General features: G+C 34.1%; 2 protein-coding genes across 3 annotated transcripts; one reads left to right on the top strand and one right to left on the bottom strand.

The window, feature by feature from the left end:
• Nucleotides 1-895: 895 nt before the first annotated feature.
• Nucleotides 896-3,701, top strand: LOC139869414 (myb family transcription factor PHL7-like). Of its 2 annotated transcripts, XM_071857735.1 has the most exons (7): nt 896-1,151; nt 1,408-1,597; nt 1,993-2,069; nt 2,156-2,198; nt 2,374-2,431; nt 2,571-2,640; nt 3,031-3,700. In XM_071857735.1, exons 2-7 carry the CDS (start codon nt 1,459-1,461, stop codon nt 3,421-3,423), a joined length of 780 nt encoding a protein of 259 aa, XP_071713836.1. In that variant the 5' UTR covers nt 896-1,151; nt 1,408-1,458; the 3' UTR covers nt 3,424-3,700. The 2 variants fall into 2 exon arrangements, with proteins under 2 accessions (XP_071713836.1, XP_071713843.1); XM_071857742.1 differs by lacking the exon at nt 896-1,151 and having other exon boundaries at nt 1,457-1,597; nt 3,031-3,701.
• A 246-nt stretch (nt 3,702-3,947) lies between these two features.
• LOC139869404 (uncharacterized) lies at nt 3,948-9,489 on the bottom strand. The gene is made up of 12 exons (XM_071857724.1): nt 9,270-9,489; nt 9,053-9,134; nt 8,814-8,917; nt 8,436-8,562; nt 8,216-8,310; nt 7,853-7,976; nt 6,921-7,001; nt 6,632-6,730; nt 6,353-6,538; nt 5,604-5,657; nt 5,254-5,391; nt 3,948-4,362 (listed from the first exon to the last, which is right to left on the bottom strand). The coding sequence occupies exons 1-12, from the start codon at nt 9,308-9,310 to the stop codon at nt 4,144-4,146; spliced, it is 1,350 nt and encodes a 449-aa protein (XP_071713825.1). The 5' UTR covers nt 9,311-9,489; the 3' UTR covers nt 3,948-4,143.
• Nucleotides 9,490-14,161: the final 4,672 nt, after the last annotated feature.

The raw sequence follows: 14,161 nt of genomic DNA, 5'->3' as shown, positions 1-14,161 counted from the left end.
ATGATCAATATCGTATCTTTTTTTTAGTTAATCACTAACCTTGTGCTACTCAGCGAACATCAAGCCAGGAAGATGAAAACGTTACGATTATCTGCTTTAGGAAAATAAATGAAGATTACCACCGACATCGAAATAATTTAACTAATCCTTTATCTGCAAAATCATTTATTGATAGAGGAGATTTTTCTGCTGTGAACAAATTCTCGAATCAGATGTTAGAAAATGTTAAATAATTAACTGTTATCAACAGTTTTCGTGATCAAGTAAAAAACCATTTAAACATTCTACATACATTTTAATCTCATTTCTTCAATGCTCCATGGTTCCCTTTTATTCAACTTTCATCTCTTTTATAGGTAGAAGAATTACACATTTCTACTTTGAAAAAAAATCAAAAACATAGTCACTATAAGATAAATATCTATGTCATTACTCACTGTGCAAAACTACCTAAATATATTAAAATCTTTTAATCACCAATGAGAAACTATATACAAGGCTGTCCTATCAATTTGTGAGTCCTTTTCAATTTATTTTATTAAAGTAGACCCTTTTATATATGTAATTTTTTCGTATATAAAAAAGTATTTCAGTCACTAACTATTTTAGGTATTTTAATTTTTATGTATTAAATTCTTGATAAATAAATGAACTTAAGTGTAATGTTGGGCTATATATTTTGCCCCCATTAGATGTTGGACCTTGTGCAATTACACGTCTTCCACAACCTTGTGCAATTACACGTCTTACATGTCCTACTGAGCTGCGTAAATCAGAGTATCAGGTCGAATTACTCGTCTTCCCGAATAACTCGAACAAGAAGACCTTTTAATAATTTCTAAAAAATAAAAATAAACAGATCACTTTTGTAATTCATACTTTTTCTTTTTTAGTAGTAACATAAAAAAATAATACTCCTTAAATAGAAATTGATATAAACAAAATTGATGATGAAGGTGTGATTTTAAACTAAAGTAACCAACTTTTGGTGCGTGGACTTTGTTTCAGAGGTTTGATCGGGCCTCTACTCTTTCTCCTACAATTTACAATTTACAATTTACAATTTACGATAACATTTAAAAAGGATTTTGATTTGATCCTCGTTGTTGAAATTTAAAATAAGAATCTACATCTGAAGGCTAGGCCGGCAGGTATGTATTTGATTTGTTTATTAATTTTTTTTTTACTTTATCTGATTATGATTACTAGGGTAATCATTTTGTAGTAGGAATGCAATTTAACCCTAGCTAACAAACTGTGATTTTCATTAGTATTAAATTATAAAACCACAATTGCTTAGATACAGATCACTTTGTTTTGGTGTTTTATCTTTACCATTTTCTGCTAATATCTTGATTTTGATTTCTAATTAGATGAGTGACTTGTGTTGTGAATTCATAATTGTAGTGTGTTTATAGACAACATTACAACTGTATGTCTTCTTGAGTTTAATCTATCATGGACATGGTCAATGGCGGTAATGGTAACAACAACAGCAGCAACAACCCTAGTTTAGCATCTAGGCAACGACTTCGTTGGACGCACGATCTTCATGAACGATTTGTTGATGCTGTAGCACAATTGGGTGGCCCTGATAGTGAGTTATTTTGATCTTTGTGTTATTTTTTTTTTATCACAAACTCTTAATGGAATGTTCTGCCTGAAACTGTTTCTATGATTAGCATCTGTATAAAATAGAAATTTTGAAAAAGATTTAATTGTTAACGAGATAACTACGCTGTTGGATGTTTTTATCGTAGTCCTTTAGCTTCATCTGTGTGTTATGGCAAGATTATGATAATGTGCGGATTAAGATTGGGAAACATCGTAGTAGTACCTTATTATTACTTACTAAATGTGATTATAATTCATTCATAAACTTATAAATAATACAGAGTACAATTTATCATTAATAATGGAAAGGTTCTTGGGAAGCATTTTTAATGATTTTATTTTATTTATTTATTGTGGGAGTTTTTTGTCTTTCATCAGGGGCTACACCAAAAGGTGTCCTTAGAGTTATGGGAGTTCAAGGACTAACAATTTATCATGTAAAAAGCCATTTGCAGGTAAGTGAAATATAATAATATACTCCATTTATGCAATACGCTTCTGTTTTTTTAAAATGACTTGTATATTCCTACTATTTTTACAGAAATATAGGCTGGCAAAGTATCTTCCTGACTCCTCTTCTGAAGGTATCTAGTCTCTCTTTAGTTACACATTACATAGCCTGTGTGCTTAACAAATGTCATCGACAGATAACATTTAAGCTTGATGGGCTACTCTCTGTATCACAAATTGGTTTAAATAGATGTGAGACAGAAATTTGAAAATAAAAAGTACTGATTATTTTGCTCATACTAATGCAAGGAAAATTATTCGAGCAGAAGGAGTCGGGTGATATGACTTCCAGTTTGGACGGCTCATCGTAAGTCTATTTACATATATCCTATAGTTACAATTATAGCAAGTGAAGGTCTCATTTACCGTCTTTTCTATTTTGCGTTCAAGTTAATTTAATTATTAATTATTTGTCTGCAAATAGACTTAATATTCTGTTTCTTCAGAGGATTGCAAATTACAGAAGCACTCAAACTTCAGATGGAGGTGCAAAAGCGACTGCATGAGCAATTAGAGGTTTTGACCATTTTATTAACCACTTTCTGTTTCCTGGTCTTTAATTAGTAAGTAGTCATATTATCGTTGGAAATAAAGCTTGCCATACAAAAAGGTTGAAAACCCCAAAATTTGTGCAATAACACTTGTTCATTGGACCATTTACATGTCAACAGTCTGGATCATACACTTGTGAAAGAATCAATTAACACGTGTTTTAACATGTAATCTAATGGTTTCTGTAAATTTTATAATTTCTACTTTTTGTTTCTCATTTGAACCTCTGCCAATATTTAGACTTTGTCCTTGGTTTAAAAAGGGGATAGGTGATCTGAGGCGCAAAGGGCCCGAATTGCTAAGAAGTGAACCTAAAAATTAAACTTGTTTTTTTTATGTTTATTATTTATGTAGGTGCAAAGACAACTTCAGCTTCGGATAGAAGCCCAAGGGAAGTATCTGAAGAAGATAATTGAAGAGCAACAGAAACTCGGAGGAGGTGTGATTCCGCCAGAATCATCCGATAATAAAACTGATCCTGCGACCCCAGCACCTATTTTTCAGGAGGAACGAAAGAGCATCTCTATTGATGAATCCTTCTCATCTAGACACGAACCATTAACACCAGAATCGGGAGGATCACCAGTTGAGAGTCCAAAAGACGTGAAGAAACGACGTGTGAGCATGGGGTTCACTCACCAGATACTTGAGTCGACCTTTACGCAACCATACCAGCAACAATCGGATTTCATTACAGGTGAGCAGTTTGGTAGTACATCTCGCATGTCGGCCGGTAATGAAGATTAGAGATTCGTAAAAAGGTTTCAGCTAGTGTTTACTGCAGCCAATATACATTTAAGCTTGTATTTGTGTTTCACCTTGTTTAAAAGGGTTTAGTGGTAATTAGTTCGAGAAATCAAGATGAATGAACAACATTTGATAACAATCTTGAACAACATATGTTTGTTGGTGATAATGCCATGTAACAAACTTTTGTTTTTTTGATAATTTATGTTGATTGATGTAAACGGGAAGTGGATATGATTCCGCTCACCTTGTTGACACTAACGTCGACATAACTTTATATGTTGAAAGGAAGCAGTCTTTGAATATCAGAAAAAACAGGCCATTGAAGATGCATCAGATGGCCATTCCACAAAACTCGTTGAATTTAATTAAGCCTACGATGAAATTTTAACAAGCAAAATGAGTGTGACACTTTTAGATCTTTTCGACCTAATTTATATAATTCTTTTTTTTTCCCCGGGAAAAACAAAAAGAAAGATGTTGAGTGGATCAACTGTTGAAACAAATAGAAATGTAATCTACTCTTCATTTTACACTTTTGGGTTTCATTCCTCTTACAAGGTATGTTAGAGATGTACAAGATACAAAAGCAATCTGAAAACTCATCTTAAACCTAGAAACCTAAATTTATATTACGGAAACTAATCGATTCGATCTGGCATTAAGACAAAGAATACACATACTGACTGCTTTATCATATAACTTGATCAAGAATCAAGATCAGGATGAATGATTCCTTCTATGTTTGACCCGTTTGAGAATGCAAAGACGCAGACGTTGACTAAGGGCTTCTAGTTTTTCAAACTTATCACGTCCACCACCAGATCTCTTTGCTGCTGCAACCACCGCTACTTTTTTCTTTTCCTTCTTCACTAAATCTGCTGCTGCAGGTGCATCCCGAGAAGCTCTAAGAGGTGTTGCAAGCACCTTCAATGCCACCTAAATTTCAACACAAGTACCTCATGGAATAAGATAAAACTGACAAACACAATCACAACGAAAATAATGGTAAGCACAGACACATCCAAAGTTGTAAAAGTCACGAGTCGGGGATGAGTTGGGTGTTGATGAGCGTTGGCTTTTAGTAATAAATGAATAAATACTACATAATAAACATAAATATATCAAACATAAAACACATAACTTAACTCTCAAACAGAAATATAGGGCACAAAATCAAATTTTGAAAATTATTATAATTTTTACCGACTTATACTTTGACCCGCCTTTTTAGGCATTTTTGGGCGAAACGAGACGGTGTTAGTACCCCACGTGTCGGCCGACACAACCAACTTTTATGACAGTGGTCACATCATTAGTCATCTAATGTCTAAAGATAATATGTTGATGTCATCTATACTGTTCGGTAAATCTCATGTTCTGATGGAAATATATGTATATTGTACGAGTATAGGCTGAAAATATCAAGATAGTATAGATATCAATATAATACAAATATAGGTATAATGAATTCAATTTAACACGATTTAAAACCAAAATAGATAGTAATTAACTATAAATAAGTATATGTAATTATATTATACCAAGCTAAAGGTAAACATATAGCTCGTGTAAGAACAGCACTCCTCAGTTTGTAGATTAGTAAGTAGATATATAATATATACTGATATACTGATACGAAGGTATGACTAGGTATTCTAGAAGATCCTAAACCGCCTACTTATCATACTCTTCTATCCAAATCTTAAGCCTCTATGTGTGTGTGTGTGTGTGTGTGTGTGAGTGGGGAGAGAGAGAGAGAGAGAGAGAGAGAGAGAGAGAGAGAGAGAGAGAGAGAGAGAGAGAGAGAGAGAGAGAGAGAGAGAGAACCAAATCATTGTCATTAGACATGGTGCAATCTGAAAAGGGTTCACCAACACTACCCAACGACGAACATCTTCCCCAACTCTCTCTATTTGAGCTCGTGTAAGAACAGCACTCCTCAGTTTGACCAATCGGCTTCTCCTGTAATTAATTGAATAAAAAATCACGTATAAAACAACTTACATATGTATGGGCAAAATACATTATGGTTTGAAAGCATTTTTATTTTATTATTTAAAAATAAATTTTAAAAATGCCAACCATATGTTACTATCCTATGTAAATCCAGCATATATACATCTAAGAAAAAAGTTATACTGAAAAAAGAAAAGCAATAGCTAAACTTCCATTAGCTGCAATTGTGACACTTTGTGGAGAGACTTAATATTTATGTCATTCAACAGAGTGTTCTGCACCCATAGATTTATTGTTAGTACACAATTTCAAGTAACACGAAGGTAACTATTGGTTATGTGGTGACATTTATTAAATTATATACAAAAAACCACCACAATTTCATCAAGTCGGCTTACAAAAGTTGTAGGTAATAACTCACAACGAATAAAGTAGTAGACAGCACGAGAACTGTAATATTATAAGTGAAATGGCTATATAAACGGATATATAAACATCATTCAGAGTAATTGTAATAAACTAGTAAATTAAAAACAAATAAATTTGGTTTCGGGATCTTTAAGAAGTGTCTCAGTCAATACAATGGTAACATTCATTTAAAAGATCTTTACATTATGCTCTCTACCTGCATATCATTAATCAATAATAATAGTCAAAGTGGTCTCAAATGTTAATCTAGCAATTCATGTTGGTTGTGCACATAAAATAAGTAAAGAAAAATTCACCTACTTGTATGCCCTGATCGCCACCCAAAACATATACACTAGAGAAAACCAATACATAAACGAACGAAACAAAAATTGAAGAAACATATTTCAAAACCATCAAATGAAGTAAAACAAGTCAAGGATAACATGCACATTGACTATTGTTATAAAGTTCGAAATTTTTACCTTTCCTGAAGTATTCAAATTAAGTAAAAAAATTTAATTTCAGAACGATAATATCTATTGGATGAAACAAATATTACCTCTTCTATACTAGCATCAACCTGAAGACTTCCTAGATCATAATATTTCTCGTATTTGCTTGAACATGTTGGTGCTAGTTGAGGAGGGTGAAGAACATTGTGAAAGAAGATGGATACCGAGTCATAATAAAACTGTGGCCGAGATGAGTTGTGATCGCCATCGAACTTTATCATATTTTTATCTCCCTACAGATAAAGCAAAATGTTCTTTAGCTATTTTCAAACTTATTGCTTGTTAACGAGCCGCAATGTATCAGTTGGAAGGATAATGTACTATACCGCGTAGGAATTGGAGATAAGGTCTGAGTGATGCGGTTGTATAAACTTGTCACCATTGGCATGTCCAAATAAAGCAGGAATAAATGTTTTCGGTGCAACCTGTGGTTCCAAAGAAAAATGAAATTGAAATTATAATGCTACTTTATAGCTAATGTGTGTGCTACTCAATGTTTTTGGTGCAACCTGGTTGGACCACGTTGATCTGATTAAAAATACCTGCCCTCCTCGAGTAGCCTAAATAGGAAAAATCTTTAAAAAAAAAAAATCATTACATACTACTAAGACAAACCTTCAACGTATTGAGATCCATAATATCAAACTTTGCTTTCTTTTGAATCACTCGACGCATGTACTGTAGAGCTACCTTGACCTGATATAATGAAAACAATTTCAATAATTTCTCAAGAACCATCAAAATTGTAATCAAGATTGTTTATAATATAGACAGGGAAGATTCAAAAAAGGATCACACTGTACACGCCTTATATATAACATTTACCGACAATACATATATTAGTGTGAATGTTTTTCTTTTCTTAGTATATTCACTTTAGCCCGTCATGATATGACTGGAAAACAATCATATAAATAAATTATGGCTTGTGAACATTGTAGTGAAGACAGATAAGCAACTGCACCAAAAAAGAGGCAATCTTAACCATTTACCTTAACGAACAGCTTATCGTTCCACCAAGACTAGGAAACATAATAATAACAAGATTCGGTCTTCAACAACAACAAATGAAAGATAAAACCCGTACTTTATTACAAAAAGATTCAAGTTCCGCTAAAAAGGTAGCTCTCTAACTCCTTACTATAGTGTTCAGAAACAACAAATCTAAAATAAAACCGTTAATATCACCTCAAGTTGGTGAATATCAATCAAGATTGGTAATGATTTTAATGATAAAAAAACTAGGGATGGGTTCATTTAAGAACCATAAAGAACTTAAGAACCAGGGAACCATTTAAACCACACACTCCACACTAAAACAAACAAGCCACACATTTGAGCCATTTCATTTCTTTACTGTAACCTCTTATTAGGTACAACTATGACCTTCCTTTTTTATAGCCTTTCGTCAAGGTAATTTTATGCTCTAGATTCCTTTCGACCAACAAAATTTCTCATTTAAATATTTGATACCCTCTCTCTCTCTAACTCTCTCTTTCTCTCTCTATACATATATAATGAATATGATAACCATGAAAAAGCATTACCGTAAACTTGGGAAGTCGGATTTTGTAAACATCAACAAGTTCCATCATTAAATTATATAAGTTAGAAAAAGCACTGTCTAGCACCATTCCAGCTATAGAAGGGTCTTCGGCACCATAAAGTAAGCTGCGAACGATATAAGAGAGATCAAGGTTTTACAAAAGAAATTAAATGTAATTTCAGCAGCTTGAAAGTATTACACACTAATAATTAAGTATTTTTAAAACTTGCGGGTAATGTTAACTGTAATCAGGCCTAGAAGGTTCTATTACTTAATATCTGATACGGATCTAGTAAGGTTTTAATTTCAGTTGCACATATACTAATACAGTAATACATATTAAATTATTAAGATTTAAGAATACCTAGTAACTGCACCCATAGATCGTCCCCATAGACCAATGCGAGATATTAGTTCATTTGTTCTCAAATACGCCACAACAACCTTGAGGTCATCTCTCTGAAGTGAAAAGGAAAACGAGAAATAAAACAGTAGAGACTAGACTAAAGAGCACTACATGTATATAATTTATATCACATATCAATATAATTAAAAAAAAAAAAAAAAAAAAATGAAGAGCATACCTCATGCCAACCAAGGCTAACATAATCGCCATCAGATAACCCTGAACCAGAAAAATCAAGTGCGAAGACGGTAATGTTCGATGGAAGAAGAATTAGAGCAGCCTCATTTGCATCCGCCCTACACCCACTAGTAGTAGATAACAAATAAGTTTGTTATTAGATCAATGCCAACCAATTACAAACTCTTGATGTTATACGATTTCTCCAATTCAAGCAGTTACATTCGGTATGCAATCTAATGGACAAATCCTTGCACAGAACATGTAGTATCTCATTCAATTTTCACCATTGTTTGTTTTCGTGCTTGTTAATTTGTAACAGTGTGAAAAAGGAAGCAGAATTTAAAGCAATATAAATATAAATGTAATGTAATAGTACCTGTTTCCATGGCAATATATAACACATGGAAGAGAAGTATCATCTGGAAAGGGTGAAGGCAAGTAATGGCTACACCTCAAGGCATGACCTCTCCCATTTCTCAGCTGCAACGTACTCCATTACATTATATTTATAATTATATTGTTACATTTTATAATAATAATAATCATAATTAAATTAATAACTTGTATTTATAATATATAATGAAAAAAGAAAAAGGGCAAGAACAGTGTAGTTGCCTCAAGGTCTTGTCTTATGAATTTCTTTCCGGCAAGAGTGAAGTCCTTTTCCCATAAATACTGGTCAGGATTATAGTCAGCCCTGTGTCAATAATAATAATAATAATTTATTTTTGTATATACATATAATATATCACATTTTATTATTTTATTGAGAGAAAAGCAATTATAGAGAAAGTGTAATAGTAATAGATCTGAAAAAGTAGGAATAGGGTACCTGGGTGGTCGAATCACAAAGTTGATGAACTGATCAATCATTTTTTGTTTCTTCAACGGAACGGAGTAATCCCTCCGGTCCGCCCCAGGGAGGAAGGAATATTATGCACCTCAACCCGGAAACTTAACCTAACCCGTGTCAGAAGAGTTTGTGTACTAATTTAATTTCTGAATGGATAACATTTTATTTTATCTTATTTATTCTAATTGAATTGATTGATTGATTGATTGGTTGATTGTAGTTACTCCTATATACTATGGGTGAGCATTTTTGTGTAAAGATACGGAAGAACAAAGAAGAAGAAGAAGATAGCTCATCTGACTGTAAATTTGTGTAATAAATAAATGAATAAATAATCGGATCTTGCGAGTACAGCAACATTCATTCACCATTGGACGGAAACTAGCCGGGGCCCATGTGACCTTATTTATTTTCATTTTCATACAACTCAAATACATGGTTTTTATCTCTATGTTTCCACTTGGCATTACAGTTTATAACTTGTATAAACAGTAAATATCTTTAGATTTAGATTACATACTTAATTAATACTTAATAATACTTAATACTTAATACAATTATAAAATAGTTATTTTACTACATAAAATAGTTATTTACGTAGTAAAATAATAAGCAGTAAATAGTAATTTAGTGCTTATAAATCGTAGTTGAAGTTTTAAAAAATCTTGATTGATATATAAAGTAAAAATTTTGAAAATAGTACTGATAGTGATGAATAATAAAATGATTATGATAATGTGTGCTTTTTTAAAACACCTTAATATAAGCTCTCATGTCAAATATGTGCCTTTAACATACCCATAATTTTCAACTAAAATACACATAAGAAGAAATACTAGATTGATTAATAAGTACTAGATATAAATGCTAAACGTTGAGGAAATATTGACTTGATTAAATATATCTTAATGATTGTAAGCAATTATTTAGGTAGTTTAATATTTATTTGTTATAATTCAGTAGGCTTATAACTACCTTTAATGGTTATAAGAACAAAGAGAGAAGAATGAGAGAAGAAATATTGATATTGATATTTCAAGAGAAATGGCACACCTTAAATGGTTACTATACATGTCTATTTATAGTATAAAATATTACTATGCAAGAAATATAATAATAATAAAATTAACATCCAATCTAGATATTTTATAACACAATCTAGATATTTTATAACACTCCCCCTTGGATGACAATTTTATTAGAGAATAACTATTACTGCCTCGTTAAAAACCTTGCTAAAGAAAATCCATTGGGATAAAACTTTAGCTAAGGGAAAAAGAGTGCAGCATAGAGTTGACTCCCCCTCAAATAGGCAACGCCTGAGTTGTTACATCTTCTGAACATGTCTCATGCCAATATTATGAACGTGTGTTCTGAAAATAGCAGTTGGCAGTGCTTTGGTATAAAGATCAGCAGAGTTGTTGATTGAACGTATCTCATTTTAATCTGGTTGTCTTTTACGAGATCTTGAGTATATGAGAAGAATCTGAGGTTTTCATCTGAAACTGTATCATCTAAATCTTTTATGTACAAGTTTAGCCCTTGTGATTTGTCTACAGTCTCCTTCATGGTTTGCTCAAACCCTTGTTTCAATTCCTATTCCTTTGTAGTCTTTTCTGAGCCTTACCAACATACCATTCTTTTCCATCAAACTTATGACCGTTAAGACGGCTTTGGCGCCTCGTCAGTATTTATATTTTGTTCAGTCACTTTTGATACTCTTCTTTCATTTGTATTATGCAAGCTGCATTATCTTCATATATAGTTGTTGGTGAAGATAGTTGTTAGTCTTTTATAGCGTTCTAGTCCACAAGAATCAATAATGATTTGTGTCATTGATCTCAACCAAACATATTTTCGAGTAGTTTCATATAATGCAATCACTTCGTCATGATTTGATGATGATGTTGCAACAAGTGTTTGTTTTAAGAACGCCATGATTTTGTGGTATCTCCATTTAGGAATACATATCGAGTTTGAGATTTATCTTTATGAGGATTTGATGAATGACCTGCATATATATAATCAACCAAATCTTGTTTTGAAACGTTATAATAAAATAATTTTAAATCAGCAGTTTCTTAAGGGTATCAAAATATGTGTTTGATCCCGCTCCATTGTCATTTGAGCTGAATCTTGCCAACAAATTAACTGCAAGAGTGTAAGACCCGAATATTTATCTTGCTTGTTTGTGTATTAAGACGTTTGGGATTGGGTTTCGCGGATTATTTATATAAAGTTTAAAATGCAAAAGAATCTGTTTCAGTTAGGTCGCGCGCCGCGCGGGGATTCGGCGCGCCGCGCCGTTTGCTGCTGACAGAATCCCTTGTTTTCTTAATTGGTTTAAATGAAGGGCAAATGGGTAATTTCACTTGAGGCCGGATTTGTGAGGCTTATGAGCTAGTTTGGATCAGTTTTGGATCCCATTCACATCCACTCATCATCTTCATCCATTTTTGAGAGAGAGTAAGAGTTTAGAGAGAGATTGGAGGTTTTGGTGAGGAAGAAGCTCGAATCGTTCAAAGTCTCGGGTTTTAAAGTTGTTCCCTTCGTTCTCGGCTACACGGTGATAGTATTGGTAAGCTCAAACTCCGAATTTCATTCTTGTGACTTGATATTCAATTTAGGGTTTTGAGTTAATTTGTTGAGTAACCCACTTAGGTGATGAACTGGGTTTATGGTGACTAGTTATTCTTGTCACTTGGCGGGTTTTGGGTTGGATGACGGTTTGGCCTTGATTAGGCTTTGATTATGAGTTTAATCACTTGGATTAGTGATTATGGAAGTGTTGAAACCTATTTAGGGTTATTTGATTGACTAACTTTGACTTTGGGTCAAATTAGGGTTTGGTGGTGATTATGACCCATTTGGTGACTTAATGAGGTTTATGAACTTAAAATGGATTAAGTTGGAATATTAAACCGTGTTAAATGTGTTTTGGTGTCAAAACTTATAAAGGACGAGATTTTGACCTTTATGGGTCAAAATTAGGGTTTAAGTGTCTAAATGGGTATGACACGTGTTTGACACTTGAGTTCGGGTTTAATTGGCTTATTAGGACCATTCTCATTTGTGTTAGTGATTATTGGTTAGTTCGGGCACGGTTTGTGCTTGGAAGTGCAATTGGGTCGAAATTGCACTAAGTGTTGAATTGGGTTGGTTTGTAAATCCATCCTAATTGTATTGTTGTAATTGTGATAATGGAATAGGTATTTTCCATTGGCGAGTTGCGGATTACTTGGAAGCTTTCTTCAAGACTTCAAGGTGAGTGATATTATCCTATGTACATATGTATGTGTAGGATGGGTGCGGGTCGGGTGAAGTGATTCTCGGCTATAGAGCTCACTTCACATGTAGGTGGACTTGATGGACTTTTGTATAAGTCCAATTGGCACGGTTGTGCGTTTTGGTTGACCATCTTTGGCGAAGTACACGTTCGTGTGTACATTATCACACGTGATTGTGATTTGGATGTTGTGGCCCCGATGTGGTGGATTATATAATCCCGTGACCGTGGGTTTGAGTTGGAGAAGTGAATCGCGTGTGGTTTCGGATTCACGATGACGCGTGTGGTTTCGGTCATCTTATCAAATGAATCTCGTGTAGTTCGGATTCATGGTGACTCGTGTAGTTCGGTCATCCTATTGAGGTAGTAATCTCGTGTGGTTTCGGATTACTAAGGCTCGTGTAGTTCGGCCAACCTCGATGTTGTGAAGATAGTAATCTCGTGTGGTTTCGGATTACTAAGGCTCGTGTAGTTCGGCCAATCTTCATTGTGGCATTTGGTTCTCGGTATTGGGTTAAGGTGTTAACCTTGTTCGTTTATATTGTTATATATATTAATGTATTGTTGTGTTGTAGCTAACCCTCCGGGTGTAGCCATTTGGAGATGTTCACTTTGTCGTTGGTGGACTCATATTTGTTGTTGTACCTTTAGCTTGATGCTTAGAGATTGTACGGTATGCTTAGTGTAGTTGCTTTATATTTGGATGCTACGGTATGCGGTATTTGTTTGTGTGGCGTATTCATTTTATACATATATATGTATGTAGTATATTATCATTCACTAAGCGTTAGCTTACCCTCTCGTTGTTGACTCTTTTTATAGATTGCATGCGGATGGTGGCTCGGGTAAGCGCGAGGATTTGAGGAATTGCATAGTTTGCGTAGAAGGCTTGCTTTTGGATTTATTAGGATTGGGTAGTGTATCCCCAATCGCCATGCTCGGCTTTGTTTTGTATTAAGAGTCTTATGGTTTAAAATTGTATTTTTATACTTAAGGGGTAATTTGGGCACGTGTGGGCCCCACTTTGTAAAACTCGCTCAAACCTTAGTTATGTGCTAGTTTTACATATATTAATGTACGGTTAAAATCGTTTTGGCTAAATGTGTCGGGAACTAGTCAAACATTTTCGTTAAATTGACTTCCGGGGACAGCGGGCTGTCCAGGTGATTTGGCGCGCCGCGCGCCCACCTGGCGCGCCGCGCGGATGAACTGCACCAGAAATTTTTTTTTTGTTGTAAAATTTAACGGGAATTGTCGTGGTTTGGTTTGGGTTGTTACAAGTGGTATCAGAGCATGGTCTAAGGGATTTAGGTGACTTGAGATAGGTGCCTAGACTTAGACTTTTGTGTGTGCTTAAATTGTTGCGGGACTTGTAGGATTACGGGTCGGAATGGGTTTGGTTAGTGCCTTGACTATAGGTTGACTAACGTTTATATTAGTAATGCGGATATTATTAATATGTTGTTGTGTTGTGATAATAATACTCGCGTGTGTTTGTACCGCGTAGAATTTTGGTTGTGTTTGTTTATATCATCGAGCGAGGCGGTCGTTGTACTAACAAGTCGATGCGGCGTGTGTGCGTAAT

This window comes from Rutidosis leptorrhynchoides, chromosome 1, assembly GCF_046630445.1.
Source record: "Rutidosis leptorrhynchoides isolate AG116_Rl617_1_P2 chromosome 1, CSIRO_AGI_Rlap_v1, whole genome shotgun sequence".
In the NCBI taxonomy this organism is placed as follows: Eukaryota; Viridiplantae; Streptophyta; class Magnoliopsida; order Asterales; family Asteraceae; genus Rutidosis; species Rutidosis leptorrhynchoides.
The sequence above is the reverse complement of the archived record's forward strand: the minus strand, read 5'-3'. Positions and strand labels throughout refer to the sequence as shown.